We start from the raw sequence: 19,197 nt of genomic DNA on the forward strand, positions 1-19,197 counted from the left end.
TGGTTCTAATAGTGAAAAATATGCCTTAGTGTTTAAAAACTGGGGTCTGTCCCTTTAAAGGGAGTGGATGAAAACAAAAATCAGGAGTTGATGGTGTAATGTTTTGAAACTAAATAATTAAACATTTATGCATGGTCAGCAACAATAATATTTTCATATATTTATTACTCAGCAGCTGAAGTCATTGTTAAAAGGCATATTGTCACAGACCACTGACCTATTTAATGGTCTAACAAAGTATTACCTGAACACAAATAATTTGATTTGTCCCTAAATGAACTTTATTCAACCATCTTCATAACCACCATACTCCATTTATTAATGATATTTTGTAAAAATAATTGAATTATGGCAATGGTCCATAATTCAAAAACTAAAATTGCTGAGAGGGTTGACATGGATTTCACTCCATCATGGTACAGTTAAGGTGATGCGATAGCTAGATTTGGTTTCCAACAATTAATGTAATTTTTATCTATCCAATTTTAGAGAAATAAGGTCCTTAAATCCATGACAGTATGCCTTTAAATCATGATATTGAATATTTAGGCACCCTAATTTTATCTAACGGGTATTGCTTTCCAGCCCTACATGTAGAAATAAAGAAAGAAATGTTTTATTTAACAGCATACTCAGCACATTTTAATTATGGTTATATGGCATCAGAGATGATCAGACATATAATTAAGCACCACAGTGATAATTAGAAAGGAAACCTGCTAGTCTACATTTTGGATTAGTAGCAAGAGATCTTTTATTATGCATTTTCTCACAGACAGGGTAGTATATACCAAGGCCTTTGTGACACCAGTTGTTGAGCACTGGCTGGAACGAGAAATAGCCAACAGGACCCACCATGAAGATCAATCCTAAACTGACTGTGCATCAGATGACACTTTACCAATGGGCAACATCCTGCCCCCACACCCCCCTCCCCCATCAACCTGTTCTTGTTTTTCCTATAATGTGTTTCCTATAATGTGATTAAGACTCAAGGGATATGTGTTTTTTTCCTCTTACAGGAATATATTTATCATAAATTTGTAATAATATCTTATCTCTTGAGCTTTTACATAATTTAGGAAATGTTATATAAACATGTAGTATCAATGTCAGTTTTATACTTGTAAAAACCAATAACCTCATTGGTTGATTGACTACATGTATATACTGCTTTCTAAACTACACATGATACAAAGAAGTGTTTCAACAGTCTCCGTGTGTGCGCGCGCATGTGTGCATGCATGTATCTGACCTGTCCTTAATTAAATTAGCTGGTTGCTAATGCATCTATTTATATGATATGGCTAACAGAAAGTGTTTGGCTTAAAAGTATTTACTATTACTTACTAACTTCATTCATATTTCATGAATATATACATATACCTACTCCATATTTGTAAAAGTTAATTATTTGTTTGTTTTATAAATTTCAGTTTGACCATTGAATATATATACAGTGAAACCCCTCTAACCAAGACAAATGTTCGGTTTAAAGAGGGGTCTGGTTTAGAGAGGTAAATTTTCGGTTTTGAGGAAATTCCGGTTTACAGAGGGTCTGGTCTTGAGAGGTTTCACTGTATGTACATACATACTGTGGTAATTGTTTTACTATATTGCATGAGGTGTCTACAAAAACAAGTTAGACAAGTTTCATATGTTGGCTGGATTTTGTTGAATCATGTGGGCACTCACTGTTCCTGATAGTACAAGGCTTCTGATTGGTAATTACGAGGAGACATTAGAGCTTCACAGCCTCCCTTCTTAATAAGTGCTGGCTTGTAACAGAGCCAGACGAGTGGAAAATTTTGGACAATACCCATCATTTAGATATGCAACACAGACGCACTGTTGCGACTAACTTATTGATTTGTGTTGTTACCGTTGAAACCCAAATCAGTAAATCTTCATTACATAAACATAATGACCATCACCACAAATGACAATGTTAATTGATGTTTATAATTGGTGTATGAACTAGTTTCCATAGTTACCACATAAATCATATCTCGTCCAGATTTTGGATATTGCGGTTCATAATGTATAAGTTTATAGAGCTCTAGAAAGAGGTGTTTTTGTGTGCAAAATCCACGTTGGGAAGACTTGCAATTTGAAAGGATATATATTTTCCAGAAAAATAAGGTATTCTTCATTACTTATTTACAAAGAAACACATAGTTCAATACTTTTTATAAGTTAAATATTATTAGAATTTCATATGGGATTTTTAAATTCATACTTGTTGAAACCAGACCCTGAAAAAACTGGAATCCTGTCAAAACCAGTCAAGTTTCATGGTCCTGAGTTCTCTAAATTCTTTCTTTCTTTCTTTTACTTATTTTCATGCTTAAATCCAATTCAGGTTCAAGCACGCTGTCCTGGGCACATACCTCAGCTATCTAGGGCTGTCTGTCCAGGACTGGGTTAGTGGTTAATAAGAGAGATGAGGGTGTTGTGGTCTTACACCTACCCACTGAGTCGTTAAAACTTGTTCTGGGAGGGAGCCGGTACCAGGCTGCGAATCCTGTACCTACCAGCCTGTAGTCCGATGGCCTAACCATGACACCACCGAGGCCGGTTCTAAATTCCAAAACTTAAACCTCTAAACACCTGATTCTGTCTAAACTGGATAAATATCACATGTACAATGTAGGTCCTTGATGTGATCCGGTTTAGACCGGTTTCACTGTACATGTATTATGGTTCTCTTTTCTGAAGAAAAAAACCTTCAGCAGTTTTATTAAATAATCTTTCTTTTAAACGGCAGAATATAAGATGGGGAAAAAAAAGAGTTTTCATTCATCCTTCCATATGCTTGTCAGTCAGAATACTATTTTATTTAAAGAGAGAGACAGAGATAAAAATGCCGGTAACCATTAGTTAATGAATCTGTAACAGTTGGCGTAACTATATATACCCATACATTATATTTCACCATCACTGTTATTACTAAATCACAACTATACATCATTTCTCATGACAAAAGAAAAATGCCCCTACTTCATATTTCTTCACTTACAGCAATGAAAAACCAAAACCATCCATACTTGAAAATGTTTTCACCATCAGCAAACTTGAATGAAGTTTTATTTGTAAAGCAGTGCAGTACATAGCCATGTTCGAAATATGCTTCTGTATAAGCAGACGTAAAAATCAAATGAAAATGTACCATTTTGCATCACATCTGCCTCCTCAAGTGTATTGGCATGCTGCTGTTCAACACAAACAGCCCAGTGGAAGTTTGCATGGATGCCCACTTGAGATATAATATGGAGACTAGTGGAGCGGAAATTATGAGATCTTCAATAAGCAAGAAATCTCATGTGTGTGTAGTGTATTTGCAAGATGCTTTTTCATGTAGTAATAAGAAGGACTCGGTACTACAAGGGTGTGATAAAAGGGAATGTAACGACCGACCGTAGGACAGTTTACTGCAGGTTGGTGGTCATGTTGAGTGGATTTTACTGTTTTAATGTTGGGATGGGGCCTTTTCACAAATGTTAGTTAATATTTTATATGTTATTTAAATGTTGTATTAATATTAATGAATAGGTTTTTATTTGTGATAGGAAGTAAACAGTATTGATAACTGGTGGATTACGTTTTTTTTTAAATCCCACTGTCCCATTTCTTTTCTTTCCTTTCCTTTGAATGAATATCATTTCTGTTTTTCCCACCTTGGCAGTCCTTGCTGCTCCTTTTAGTCTACTTCTTTTGCTGTCCACCACCACATACTAGTCCTTGTCTGTCCAACCATGATAACAGTTACAATTTCTTAATTTACACCAGTAATTGAGTAATGATTTATGTATTAATATCCTAACAATTAATAAATCAATGTGCTCTAGTGGTGTCGTAAAACAAAACAAAGTTTAAAGTTTGAAAATATTCTTTAAATTGCATTTGATGATTTGACAAACGACAGTTTAAACCCTGGGTAATATGACTGTTCATCACAGTGTTATAACTAACCACATGGTTTCCAGACTTGATTTCCGATCTGTGTTTCAGGCCGTTTTACATGAGCTACTCTTTTGAAGGCAGGACTTACAAGAGGTTATCTGCGTTTATCGGTCGTCTTGTTGACTGCTGTTGTCATCTGTAAAAGAAACCCGCAATAAGCTCCTCTTTCTTATCTCACTCGGATCATCTCACGGGCTCTACACATTAGAGTTATCTTACCTGCCAGGTCACTTGGGGGCAGCACCGACAGTATTTTTCACCTAGGTCTGGATGAGAAGGGGTTCTTACCACCGGTCTTGGCCTCGGTGGTGTAGTGGTTAAGCCGTCGGCCTTAAGGCTAGTACGAGGTTTGCCCCTGATACTGGCTCCTACACAGCAAGTTTTAATGGCTCAATGGTTAGGTGAAAAATCACTAAGCTGAAGTCTCTCTCACTAACCACTAATACCTAACCATTAACCCCTGTCCTTGACAGGGGTATGGAATGTAGCCCAGTGGTACAGTGCTCGCTTAATGCGCGATCAGTGGGCACTTTGGACTATTTCTCATTCAAGTCAGTGCACCACAACTGGTCATGATATGTGCTATCCTGTCCATAGAATAGTGCATATGAAAGATACCTTGCTACTAATGGCAAAATGTAGCAGATTTCTTCTTTTAAGACTGTGTCAAATTACCATGTTTGACATTCAATAGCCAATAATTAATTATAAATCATTGTGCTCTAGTGGTGTCATTAAACAAAACAAACTTTAATTGTCCTTGACAGATATCCCAGATTTCTGAGGTATGTTACCCAGCCTGAACCATAAGGCTAGTACAAGATTTGCAACCCCCCCCCCCCCTCTCCAGCGAGGTTTAATGTTCAATGATTAGCTAAACAATGGCTCTCTCACTAACCGGGGCAGGATGTAGCCCAGTGGTAAAGTGTTCACTTGATGTGCTGTCCATCTTGGATCAATTTCCTTTGGTGGACCCATTAGGCTATTTCTCGTTCCAGCCAGTGCCCCACAACTGGTGTAACAAAGGCCGTGGTATGTACTATCCTGTCTGAGGGATGGTGCATATAAAATTCCTTTGCTGCTTATTGAAAAGAGTAGCCTATGAAGTGGTGACAGTGGGTTTCCTTTCTAAATATCTAAATTTCCTTCCTTCCTTCCTCTCACTAACCATTAATCCCCGTCTTTGTACAGAATTCTCAGATAGCTGAAGTATGTACTTAGGAATGCATACTTGAATCTTAATTGGATTTAGATGAGTACTGGTAAGTAAACTCATGATGATTGCGAATGACCCCAAATGGGGTGTCTATAGCAACTGTTATGTGAAGAAGTCAATGGTTATTAAATCAGTGTGCTATACTGGTGTCGTGAAACAAAACCAACTTTGTTGTGTGAAGAAGTCAATGGTTATTAAATCAGTGTGCTATACTGGTGTCGTGAAACAAAACCAATTTTGTTGTGTGAAGAAGTCAATGGTTATTAAATCAGTGTGCTATACTGGTGTCGTGAAACAAAACCAACTTTGTTGTGTGAAGAAGTCAATGGTTATTAAATCAGTGTGCTATACTGGTGTCGTGAAACAAAACCAACTTTGTTGTGTGAGGAAGAAGAAGAGACCGGCAGGATCTAGCTCAGTCAGTAAAGTGATCAACTCAGGTGCTTGTGTTGTAGGATCAATTCACCTCAGTGGACCCATTCACTGATTGAGTTTTTTCACATCCCAATCAGTGCACCATGACTCTTGTATCAAAGGCCATGGTATGTTGTGTCCTGTTTGTGGGAAAGTGCTTATAAAAGATCCCTTGATGCTAATGGAAAAGAAAGAATTGTTTTGTTTGAGTACTCCACTAGAGCACATATTGTTTAATTAATCATCAGCTATTGTATGTCAAACATTTGGTAATTCTGACTCATAGTCAACAGAGGACACCAGATACATTTTTCCTAATGCAGCAAGGGATCTTTTTTATGTACTTTCCCACAGACAGGAAAGCACATACCATGGCCTTTGACCAGTTGTCGTGCACTGGTTGGAACAAGAAAAACTAACAGAAAAATTAAGCAGTATCTAAGACCACTAGTAAATTTTTGTACCAAATGTTTGATATCCAATGGTTGATGATTAATAAATCAATGTGCTCTAGTGGTGTCGTTAAACAAAACAAACTTTAACTTTAAAAAGAAGAACATAATAAAGAATATTTGAAAGTTTGTTCTTGAATATCTACAATTAAAAGTGTTTTTTGTTTTAATCAGTAGAGATCTATAGCACAACATTTTGGGTTTTAAACTGACTTGAAGGTGGCAGGACGTAGCCCAGTGGTAAGGCACTCGCTCAACGCACGGTCGTGAGGGATCGATCCCCATCGTTGGACCCATTGGGCTATTTCTCATTCCAGCCAGTGCACCACGACTAGTATATCAAAGGCTGTGGTATGTGCTATTCTGTCTGTGGGATGGTGCATATAAAAGATCCCTTGCTGCTAATCGAAAAGAGTAGCCTATGAAGTGGTGACAGCAGGTTTCCTCTCTTAACTTCTGTGTGGTCCTTAACCATATGTCTAATGCCATATAACCGTAAATAAAATGTGTTGAGTGCGTCGTTAAATAAAAAATTTGTTTCTTTTTAAACTGACTTGAAAAACTCTACAAAATGAGACCTGTTTGTGATGGAAATGTATGTTGAATTAGGGATAGTCATTGTATGAAGAGGGTGTAGGTGGTCACACAAGCCTCTTTTCACTGAAGAACAGCTGGGTGTGAGATCAAAGTTGATGGAAATCTCTGGATACACAGGTAGAACCGAAACAGATTAATTCAATCCAGGGTGTTGTATTACACCTTTTATCTAGATGTAATACGCCGGTTATCTAGATGTAATGGATGGAAAGGTTGTTAAAGAACACGTCAATACATTGCTAATCAGTGACTATTAAGTGCCAACATGGCAATTGGGGCACGGCCATCTTTTACCGGCTGTTTCTTTTTAATAATTAGCACCAAATGATCCTTTGAAAGGACTTTCCACAAAAGGACGAAACACATACAATAGGGCCTTTTCATGGAACTCATGAATAACTTGTTGAATCAGAGAGGAAAAAAGCTTGTTTTGTTTAACAACACCACCAGCGCAAGACATATTAATCATCAGCCAAAATTGTGAAGGAAACAAATGGCAACAATGGATTTATGTTTCTTTGGGATATAAATAATGTTTAAAAATACAATTATTCCAAATGTAGCAAAAAGAAAGAAAGAAAAGAAGCAAACTCCTAAAACTTGACGTAGCAGTCCAGACTATATTGGATGTCAGACATTTGGTACCTTTGACACATTGTCTTAGCAGCAAGGGATCTTTTATGTGCACTTTCCCCACAGACATGACAACACATACATGTACCATTTGAATTTGATTTTTTTTTTTATGAGAGACTGGGTCCACTGAGGTGGTTTGATCCTATGATGCAAGCATCTGAGACAAGTTCTCTACCGACAGCTAGATTCCACACCAAATCAGAGGACATCAATCCGTTGGTGTCTTGTTGTCCTGAATAATTTTATTAAATAATATTATTAAATAATATTATTATGTTACACTGGCATAGGAAGTGGGGGTAGGGGAGGGGGCGGGCTTTACTTTACAGCAGCAGTGATGGTTTTTATATATTTATACATGTATTTATATGTGTATATATGTATGTGTGTGTGCGTGCATGCATGCATTTTGTTTTGGGATTTTGGGTGTATGTGTGGGGTTTTCTACCAAATGATAGCTATAATTAATGATATGATAAATAGAGCACCTTCTTTTGAAGTCTTTTTTTTTTTTTGTTATGACAAAAAATGAAACTAGACCAAAGAAAGGAGACGAGGAATCCCTGAGAATAAAGTGCTATCAGGTCCAATCATGAGAGTTGTGTCAGAATGCCAGCCCCAGGTATTGCATTACACCTGTTCACCTTGTGCAAACGTTTAGGTGGTGGAGATTTTACACAACACATTCTGACATACCAGGTGTTAGCTGCTTTAAAACATTGATCAGGCCAAACTACTCAACAACAAGTTCACAGACAAGCTTAGAGAAACAACTGCACTGGCTATATACAGTGAAGTCATAAACAAACATGGATGCCCATGTAGGTTGAGGAAACTTGCAAATCATACAGTTTTCATATACATGTACATACATTTGCTTGATATCCAATAGCCATCAACCGCTGCAATTAAGAAAATATCTGCAGCAAAAAAAAACATACCATGGAAAGAAAAATTGAATATGGTCCACAGCTAACAAAGGTGCCATGGAGAATTAAAAACGTCACAGCAATTTCCTTGGCATTGCTGATTTACATGGGCTGAGCCATTGTATTTGTTCATGCACTAAGGTGTCATTACAATTCATTCATTCATTCCTGTGGAAACTGCTTATTCACCTCAACCCAGTATTAAGATTAGATCTAAAAAGTAACACCACTCATTACCCCAAAAAGGCTAGTTTCAACTTTTATAAAGATCATTATGTTAACAAATAAAATGTAATATTTGATATCTTTTTTTTTTAGAAACTCAGAATATAAAATTTGGCAGTAACTGTTAATGAAATCTTTAAGAACATTCTTCAACATGATCTTAATCAATTTTAATAGTATGAAAAACAGTTGGGATTTCAAGCACATGACCAGAGGTGGGATTTTAGGGGCTGCAATTGAAACCCCTTTCTACCCCATGTACACTTTCTGGGTGTTTTCAATATATTTTTTTCAGGGGAGCATAACCTGAATCCTTTCTAGAAACTTCACTCACCTCTGTCCCACCTACACAATTTCCTGCAAATATGCTTAAATTTTCCAGGGTTTTATTTCTAAAATTTGACTTGACACCCATGGCTTTGACTGGGAATTTTAGTGTCATTTTACAAAACAAAAGACAAAATTTTTATCTATTAAACCAAGTTAGATTTTAAAAGAGTAATAATATACATATACACATACTTTTATTTATTCAAATTAATATATCTATTTTGTGTTATGAAATGTTATGGGTGAGGGAAGGAGTATTTGTCAAGTGTTACATATTGATTTCAGAATATATCTGTATATAATGATCAACAAAAGGAATATCTACATTCGGATTGGGAATGTTTTAATCCATAATTGGGAATAAAAAAACGACATAGGCTTTTGTGAATGTTGGGGAATGATGCCGATTATCGGGAGTCTAGAAACATACCTGATAAAACCTTGTTTTCATATCTGATTTAAAGTAAAATTGGGGACATTCTCTATCTGACTAAAACAGAGACATCCAATATCCCACGTAGATCTGCCTCTGTAAGTTTTGCTGCAAACACAACAATAAAACAACCCACAGAAAAATCTATGCTCATAAAAATAAAAACACAATTCCCTTTGGAATCATTCTCTAGAAGTGGCTGGATTCCGAAAGCCTCGAGAACCGTGCATGGTGGTTGGTCTGTTGATTCGTACATCAATAATTATTGTATACAAGAAGATCATGGTGTGTTTGTGTTTTTCTGCCCTTTGAGAGAGTCGTGTGGGACATGTTCGTTTTTAATAACAAACATGCCTATCTGCTTGTTGTTTTAACGTGGAAGATAAGGAATCTGGCTCCACAGCTGAGGAGAATCCTATCTACTTCATGTTGAAGTTCTTCATGATCGGTGGATGGGTATACAGAAAAGAGCGTGAACTTTTGTCATACACATGGGAGATGAGAATTAGATTTCGTCTAGGAGCAGAGTGTAACTCGGTGGAAGAACTCTCACTTGAGGTGGGTGCTACATAGGCCAAATAGGTAAAGCACTCACCTGATGTGTGTTCGATCTAGGATCGATCCCCATTGGTGGTCCCATTGGGCTATTTTTCATTCTAACCAGTGCTGCACAGGTGATGTGACAAAGGCTGTGGTATGTACTGTCCTGTATGAAATGCTGTAGATAAAAGATCCCTTGTAGCTAATTGGAAAGGGTAGCCCAGTGCGTGGTAAAACACTTGCCTGATATGTGTTCGATCTAGGATCGATTCCCATCAGTGGTCCCATTGGGCTATTTCTAATTCCAACCAGTGTTGCACAGGTGGTGGTAACAAAGGCAGTGGTATGAGTTATCATTTCTGTGAGATGCTGCATATAAAAGATCCCTTGCAGCTAATTGGAAAGAGTAGCCCATTTCATGGTGGCAGCAGTGGGTTTCCTCTCATTATTTGTGTGGTCCAATGCCATTATAACCATAATTAAAACATGTTGAGTGCATTATTAAATGAAACATTCCTTTCATCCTTCACTTGAGGTGTGATGAGTTGTAGGATATAGTGTATTTGGTGGATGGGCTGTAGGATATATTGTCTTTGGTGGATGGGCTGTAGGATATATTGTCTTTGATGGATGGGCTGTAGGATATATTGTCTTTGGTGGATGGGCTGTAGGATATATGTCTGGTTGACTGGTTAGGATTACCCAATTCCAGCTATGCCTGATATATCAGAGAGGTTGTGGTATATACTGTCCTGCCTATGAAAAGATTGTGTTCAGTAGGAATAGCCAGTGTGGTGGCAGTAGGCTTCCTCTCATACGCTCTAGACCAAGTGTCTCAAGTAAGTATAGTAAAACCTATCAAAACCACACCCTCTGTAAACAGGAATTCCTTCAAACCAGGATGTTTTTCATGGTCCTTTTTTTAAGGTAGTTGTGCACTTAAAAATGATCTTAGTGCTAAGATCGAAAGAAAGAAAGAAATGTTTTATTTAACGACGCACTCAACACATTTTATTTACGGTTATATGGCATCAAACATATGGTTAAGCACCACACAGATTTTGAGAGGAAACCCGCTGTCGCCACTACATGGACTACTCTTTCCAATTAGCAGCAAGGGATCTTTTATTTGTGCTTCCCACAGGCAGGATAGCACAAACCATGACCTTTGTTGAACCAGTTATGGATCACTGGTCGGTGCAAGTGGTTTACACCTACCCATTGAGCCTTGCGGAGCACTCACTCAGGGTTTGGAGTCGGTATCTGGATTAAAAATCCCATGCCTTGACTGGGATCCAAACCCATTACCTACCAGCCTGTAGATCGATGACCTAACCATGATGCCACTGAGGCCGGTTGCTAAGATCGTTTCGTAAAACAGGACCCAGAACTGAACACAACCTCTCCAAACCGGATATCCCTTATAACCAGACTTTTTACTTAGTCTATTATGTGTCTGTTTTAGAGGAGTTTTACTGTACCCAGTAACTGTATGTTGTACACTAAATAGTCATAGTTTAATATGTGCTGAAGTGTTGTTAAAACAAATGGGGTTGAATTTACACAGCCAGATTTTTATTTACACACATGTAATTACATACATTTACAATGCTGAAACAACTGGTTTTAAACAGAATCAAGCTTCATAAATTCAGCCCATATTCTTTTTCTTTCCTAGTCAAGTAGTTGTCAGGAAGCCCTGTTATTTTTGTTATAATAATATTTTCTTCTCAGTTTGAATCATCCTTTTATACTCCTTTGTATAAGTGAAATTATGAGAAAATGTGGTTTTCACCAGATCAGATTGTGAAAATTAAGACTTCTAGCTTGGTCAGTAGGATGCTTGCCTGAGGTGCTTGGATTATAGGGTCAAGCCCTCTTGGTGGACCCATTCAAAGGCTGTGGTATGTGCTATCCTGCCTTTGAGAAAGTTCATATAAAATATCTAGGAGAGGGCCTCGTAAGTTGAATAATTTGTACCCAATCCTTTTGTATATTATATGCAATAAAATATGTTTCAAAGAATATAAAATATCATTTACTGTTAAGACTGTATCTCGGAATTACAAATGTTTGACATCCAACAGCTAATGATTAATAAATCAATGTGCTCTGAAGGTGTCATTACAACTAAACAAACTTTAACTTTATTTAGTTATAGTTTGGTTTAACAGGGTTTGATACTAATTGCCATAGGTCAAGGTCTTTACCAATGGCAATTTTTGGGTTACTGAATACCAATTATTGCCTTTATTGGTTAAAGGGATCATTTTTGGTTTATATATTTGATGCAGATATCTCAAAATAGCTGTAGTTGAGCATTTTCATGACAAATTCTTAATTTCGAGCCTGGTTTTAAAAAGATGGAGACTTGTAAGTTGCTCCAAGACACATGATGATGTCTGTTATTATGTGAGGTTCCCCTTAACCAAATTGGTCAAGTATTGGCTGCTTCAGCAAGGTGTGTCAGTATTGGTAAACAATAGATAATCAGAGATAAATGTTTTGTTTTTAATTTATCCTGAATTTCAATAAAGGCCATGGTTTGTGCTATCCTGCCTGTGGGAAGCGCAAATAAAAGATCCCTTGCTGCCTGACGTAAAAGAGTAGCCTATGTGGCGATAGCGGGTTTCCTCTCCAAATCTGTGTGGTCCTTAACCATATGTCTGATGCCATATAACCGTAAATAAAATTTGTTGAGTGCGTCGTTAAATAAAACATTTCTTTTTATCCTGAATTTCAAATCTGTATGACATTTTCAGGTTTTCTGCTGTTTGTCAAACATTTTCCATATTCTCAATATGCTTTCAGCTACTACTTTGCATACACTCTGAATTGGGGGAGGGGCAACCATTTCAAGCCATTTAGGAACCCTACCCAATCTCAGTACCCAACCATTAATATTCAAATTTCCAGATTTTAGTTTTTTTCGTAACCTAATTTCATCTTTTTATAACGATATTGAAATATGATTGTAATTAGTACCATCTTGTTGCAGTGTCTGACATTAGATATTGTAACAGTTGACATCATGGCAGTTTATAAAGCCTTCCTCTACAGACACCACAAAGTAATACTGTTTATAGTTTAGACAATGTTGTTTTTATTGTAAAAATAAAAACTTTCTCTGTGAGTAGTAACACTTGACTAGATTCGGGTGATTAAAGTGTAATTTGGTTATCCTACTTTCAGCTATAAATGAGGATTCCAGATGGCAGCACTGTGTTCCTGCTTCAGAGACACAAGATGGCGCTGCTCCACAGGAATATACATTTTCATCTGGATTACGAGCCTGGCGCTGCAGACCGTGAAAGCAGGTGAGGTCTCCTCCAGTGATTAGTTTGTGTCTAAAGAAGACTTTATCGAGGAGCACGATCAGGCTCAGTTGGTAGAACGCTCACCTGACTGAGGTGCTAGGGTCTAAGGATTGAATCACCATGGTGGACCTATATTCTGAGTTCTTTCTCATTCCAAACAATCCTCAATGACTGGTATATTAAAGTCTTTGGTATATGCTGTCCTGTCTGTGGGAAAGTGCATCTGAAAGATCCCTGGCTGCAGTTGAAAATGTAGCAGGCCTCATGCTTATAAAAGTTTATGTATTTTAGAGCCTGGACTTAAGAATCTAATCAAATCTGAGACTTGATGCATGTGACATGATGAGTCTAGACTCTAGAATTGATAAGCACAGGCACAAGACTATATGTCAGAATTACAAATATTTAACATCCAATAACCGATAAATGTGCTTTAGTGGTGTTGTTAAACTTAACTCCAGGGCCCGTGCTTATAAAACATTTAGAGTCCAGACTCTATCTCTAATGACGTCACATGCATACAATTTGTATGGCGTTGTCTTGGAATTAGTGTCTCAGACTAGTCCAGACTCTATCTCTAATGACGTCACATGCATACAATTTGTATGGCGTTGTCTTGGAATTAGTGTCTCAGACTAGTCTAAACTCTAAAAGTTTTATAAGCACCAGACTAGGTATTCTGTTACATCAGAAAATATACAGGCAGTTACCCAACAGTTTATGTCAGTCGTTGTTAGCTGTAGAAGTATTACATAATTAATACAAGCATTTGGTTTTCACTCGGTTGTACTTAAAGATGTTACAAGATATAAAATATATAAGTAGTTCATCCTCACCCAACAATTAATAATATCAGCCATGTTGCACTATATAATATTTATACAATACACATCTGAAGAAGTTGCATTTCCAATAGCTGATGATTAATATATCAATGTGCTCTAGTGGTGTCATTAAACAAAACCAACTTTAAAGTTCAAGTTGCATTTTATCTGTAATGTATATATACCGGCCTCGGTGGCGTCGTGGTTAAGCCATCAATCAACAGGCTGGTAGGTACTGGGTTCGGATCCCAGTCGAGGCATAGGATTTTTAATCCAGATACCGACTCCAAACCCTGAGTGAGTGCTCCACAAGGCTCAGTGGGTAGGTGTAAACCACTTGCACTGACCAGTGATCCATAACTGGTTCAACAAAGGCCATGGTTTGTGCTATCCTGCCTGTGGAAAGTGCAAATAAAAGATCCCTTGCTGCTTATCGGAAAGAGTAGCCCATGAAGTGGTGACAGCGGGTTTCCTCTCAAAATCTGTGTGGTCAATAACAATATGTCTGATGCCATATAACCATAAATAAAATGTGTTGAGTGTGTCGTTAAATAAAACATTTCTTTCTGTAATGTATATAAGTTATTCTTCTTCATTGAACAGTTAATAATAGAGTATATTTGTATAATATCTGAAAATATCTGAAGAAGTTGCATTTTATTAGTAAATATACATGTATAAGCCATTCTTCTTTATCCAACAGTTAATAATGTTAGCCAGGTTGTAGAGTATGTTCCTGTAGCAGTTATCAGAAAGGAAAAGAATGCTTGTTTAACAATTTTTTAAATTATGGCTTTTTTGTGTCTAACATATACAAGGGGCAGAGAGGTACATTAATATTATGGTGAATTAATATTAATATATACACACACACACACCGCCCCCCACCCCTTACCACCCCCACCCCACTTCTATCGCCATTGCTGGCATCCTCCAACACCTGTGCTACTCAAGATAAACAATGGTTCTCCTCTTTCTTATTAACTGAAACTAACTTTTTTGCCAAAAAGTACATTGCTGAAATAAGTCTGGGTCTATTAGGATTTTGGTAATGATCTGGTGTATTTTAAAAACTAAAAAAAACTTAAAGATTTCAGGTACCTGTGAAGGAATTTATGCAGGGGGGTGTCTAGACTCAGTCAGTCTAGTGGGGCATTGAGTCATGCTCCCCTCCCCCAGAAAATATATTTAAAAAACAAACAAAAATTGGTTTCAGTGGGATGTTTCAACCTCCTCCCGAAATCCGCTTGTACATATACATTCATTGGTGCTGAATTAATTGTGTAACACCACCTGACAATACACCGGAACCTCCCTGCCTGGGAGGTGATCAGTGGGGCACTGCTGAGCATGCATAACATGCCTGATGTGATCTAGCCATGCAATAATTGGCTGCATAATAGAGGCTGGTATGAGGTGCAGGGAAATATTGCGCATTCTTTCGCTGGGGAACTTTACAGATAGCTGGTGTACAACAATGTAACGGGTGATATCGGTGAGGATAACAAAAAACAACCAAACAATGATGATTACATCCAGTTAATTAAAAGAAAGGAATGTTGATTTAACGACACCTCAACACATTTTGAACTTTATGACATGGATATAACTGTAACTTAATAATTGTGGTGCAACCAAGTGATATGCACACATACACACACACATACACATACACATACACATGCACACACGTGTGTGTATATGTATATATATATATATATATATATATATATATATATATATATATATATATATATATATATATATATATATATATATATATCATATAATATCTTACATTTTCAGTGCAATCAAAGTATGTGATATTTTTCAGATCACATACTTTAAAATTTTTATAACTTTGCAAATTAGATGTAAATTAGTCGAGGTCTCGGCACTAGGTTTATTGACATTTAAGCAAACGTACTTGGGTGACACTCCATGATTGACGTATATGCATTCATAGTCATCAAATAAAAACATTTCAATGGCAATTTGACACTGAAAGCTGTCCAGTGTTCAGAAAACAAAAAACTTTATTTTGATGTAAGGACATTCAAAATGACGTCATTCGAGTTTGACGTCATTTCCATTCAAAAATACACCGCGCCACATATTCTTACGTCATTTGAATATCTAGTAATGGCAGACTGGAATTAAAGTTGCGCGTACAGTGTACAAAAACATGTTGTATTAAGCTTGAGCTTATATGATAAAGAGATTATTACCCTCGTGTATTTCGGTATAGTCAATATATATTAGGAATAAAAATAATGTATTATGCTTGCCAGAGGCTCGCATAATACAATTTTTATTCCTAATATATGATATTGACGATACCGAAAAACACTGGTAATAACCAGATGTTAAAATAGATTACTATTGAGTGTTTTGTCGCCAAATAAACACCACAAGTCAATAGGTTTCTAATTGATGCAAGTACACAATCAGTGTTAGGTTTCTAATTGATGCAAATACACAATCAATGTTAGTGATATTTTGTTTCTTGTTCAGCTTGGGGAGCAGTGTAATCTCATCTGTTGAGTGTAAACACGTTATTTCCTGACCAATGCTCAAATTATAGATCTGAGGCTGGTTTCTCTTCACTTGTATTATGTTGGACAGGTTAAGAGAAAGGGTTGGAACCACAAATCATAGAATGTGCAGGAGTTTACACTTTGCAATTTGTTTGGCCTGCCTTCTAATATTACTTACTAGAGCATAGTGTTTTTAGTAATTACAACATCGTGCAGCAGTGATGAAGCTCAGTCTGCTTAGGATTTTTGTAATGAGTTTTAATAGCTCGATGGAGAAATCTAAGATCAGGGCACCAACCTTTCTCTCACAAACCACTTACAACATATTGGTTAAGCCATTGACCTTAAAAACAGAACCATCTGCCACCCACAATGAGTTTTAATGGGTCACTGAAGAGATTATACAGTCATTTTACTGAAAATCACCACTACGAAGTCATTAACCTTCAAATCACCAATACAAAGTCATTAACTCTCATTCTTGACAGCCTAAACATCATGGCTACTCAATGAAATTAATGTTTATAGGGATGCATAATATAATGTCATGGTATCAACTTAAAATTGAAGATTAAATCTTTAACGGGCAGGATTTAGCTTAGTCAGTTGAGCTCTCGCCTGAGGTGCTTACGTGGCAGGATCGAATCACCTCGGTGGATCCATTCATCTGATTAGGTTTTTTCTCATTCCAACCAGTGCACCACAACTGTTAAAAGGCTGTGGTACATGTATGTGTTTTTCTGTCTGTGGGAAAGTGCATATAAAAAATCCCTTGCTACTAATGAAAAATGTTAGCTGATTTCCTCCCGATGACTACGAATCAGAAATGTTTAATATCCAATAGCCGATTATTAATTAATCAATGTGCTCTGGTGGTGTTGTTAAATAAAACAAACTTTAAATCTATAACAGCACCTTTCAGTAATGATACTGTAAAACATGAAACAATTGCACATACTGAGATTTTAAAAGAAACCTGGTGGGTTTTTTTTTAGGAATTCCAGATATTAGCACTATATGAAAATAATTCCTATCTTTGATCTTTGATGATAAATCCACAGTAATGCATTGATTTTTAAGAACCTTCAACATTTTCCAAATATTCTTCACTGAACATTATATTATAAACCATGTCTGTAGAAAGGAGGGTTCGAACAAACCCCCTAAAATTATCACAATCATGTAAATGTAAATCATTTTAAGATTAATGGTGTGCATCCTCTTTCCTCATACTGCACCTAAATGCAATTTAAAAAAAAAAAATCCTATATATGTAGAAAGAAAAAGGGGTCAAATCTTTTTTTGATCACTCTACTTGTCAAAACATCTCTTTCAAGATCCACCCCTATAATAATTTGAAATCTGTATGAAGAATGATATCAATATAGATAGATATTTGTGGCTGAATTTACAATGACTGTTTTTGTCTTACACACATGTACACTTCTACATTGAATTACAATGCTTAAACACTTGCATTTAAGAAAAACAAAAACAAGCTACGTAAATTTGGCCCTTGATGTTTATTACTGCTGACAGTCTGCACTGCACATGCAATTAAGAAATGCATGCAGCGATTAAATAGCAAAATGGCTGCCCATAGGGTTCATCTTGTGTCTCTTTGATTTGAATGGCATTAAGCACTAAATGGTGCTGCGTGTTTGACAGCCATGCTAATCTACATGGAGAGGTGGTGAGGTGGCGGTGCCAATCAGAGTTTATCAACACATTCAAATTGTCGTCCACAATTAGCTCAACTTGATGAAATCAGCTGTTTTATCCCCACTGCGAGATCCACTTTTTACAGCTCACATTGACCCTGCAACCTCAGTCATACAATTTGCCCATTCTAATCAAGATAGACGAATAATGAGATGGGGAAGTTCTAGTACAACTTGAGGAAAAAACCCTACAAAACATGTACAGTTAAACTTCAAAAGATTAGCCTTTTGTCCTCTATTTCACCCCCACAGCCTCAAGATTTTCAATTTGGCCAATTTGGAACCTAAACGGTCTGCTTGGCTGTAAAACAATATTTCTTAAAAGTGACCATTAAATTTGAAAAGGAATTTTCAGAAGATGTTTAATGAAACTAATCTTTGTCTTAAAATAATAAATTTGTTCATGTTATTTTAACCAAAAAAGAACTAGCATTAAAATACGTGTAACATGATTTAATTTTATTTTTTTGATTTAAAAAAACATTTGTGATAAATCAGCAGCTTAGCAGGCTTCTTAAAGGGACATTCCTGACTAACAGAGACTTTTAAACGACTAATTACATATCAGATATATTTTTCTGCATAAAATATTAGTGGCTGCATATTAAACGTGTTTCTGATCGTTCTAATATTAGTACTAGGTTAAATTTCATTTTAATTCCTAAAATATATTTTTGTCATACATACGAAATTATATTTTCAGGCGAATAATTTTTACATGCTCATATACCACTAGAGTTTTGAGCATGTCTGTCTCTGGATAGCCAGGGGCTTGTCCCGGGACAGATTTTTTCAAGCATTCTTGTAAAACCAATCTAATTTGTTGGATGCGGTTGTGGTGATAATATTTAACCAACATTTTTTTGTATTTTGAAAACCTAAATGTGTAAATTCTTTACAACACTCTGGCTTCAAGAATGTATTAAAAATGCCTCGCTAATCCGCTTGTGATTTTGCTGGTGTGTGTACATATCACTTTTAATGACACGGACTAAGGGACAAATACTTTTATTACATTTGTTTAACGCGACTAAAGATATGGCTGCAATACATTTCACTCTTT

The 19,197-nt window shown here is 36.5% G+C and overlaps 1 protein-coding gene across 5 annotated transcripts in view; it reads left to right on the top strand.

Annotated features, from left to right (window-relative positions):
* The window catches only part of LOC121384521 (hemicentin-1-like), a 106,176-nt gene that overhangs the window by 60,912 nt on the left and 26,067 nt on the right, over positions 1–19,197 (top strand). For all 5 annotated transcript variants that reach the window (XM_041514946.1, XM_041514944.1, XM_041514945.1 and 2 more), the window contains one exon: positions 12,928–13,052. In XM_041514946.1, coding sequence (XP_041370880.1) covers positions 12,947–13,052 — 106 coding nt within the window. In that variant the 5' untranslated portion in view covers positions 12,928–12,946. The remainder of the gene's footprint in view (positions 1–12,927; positions 13,053–19,197) is intronic.

This window comes from Gigantopelta aegis, chromosome 10 (genome assembly GCF_016097555.1).
Source record: "Gigantopelta aegis isolate Gae_Host chromosome 10, Gae_host_genome, whole genome shotgun sequence".
NCBI lineage: Eukaryota > Metazoa > Mollusca > Gastropoda > Neomphalida > Peltospiridae > Gigantopelta > Gigantopelta aegis.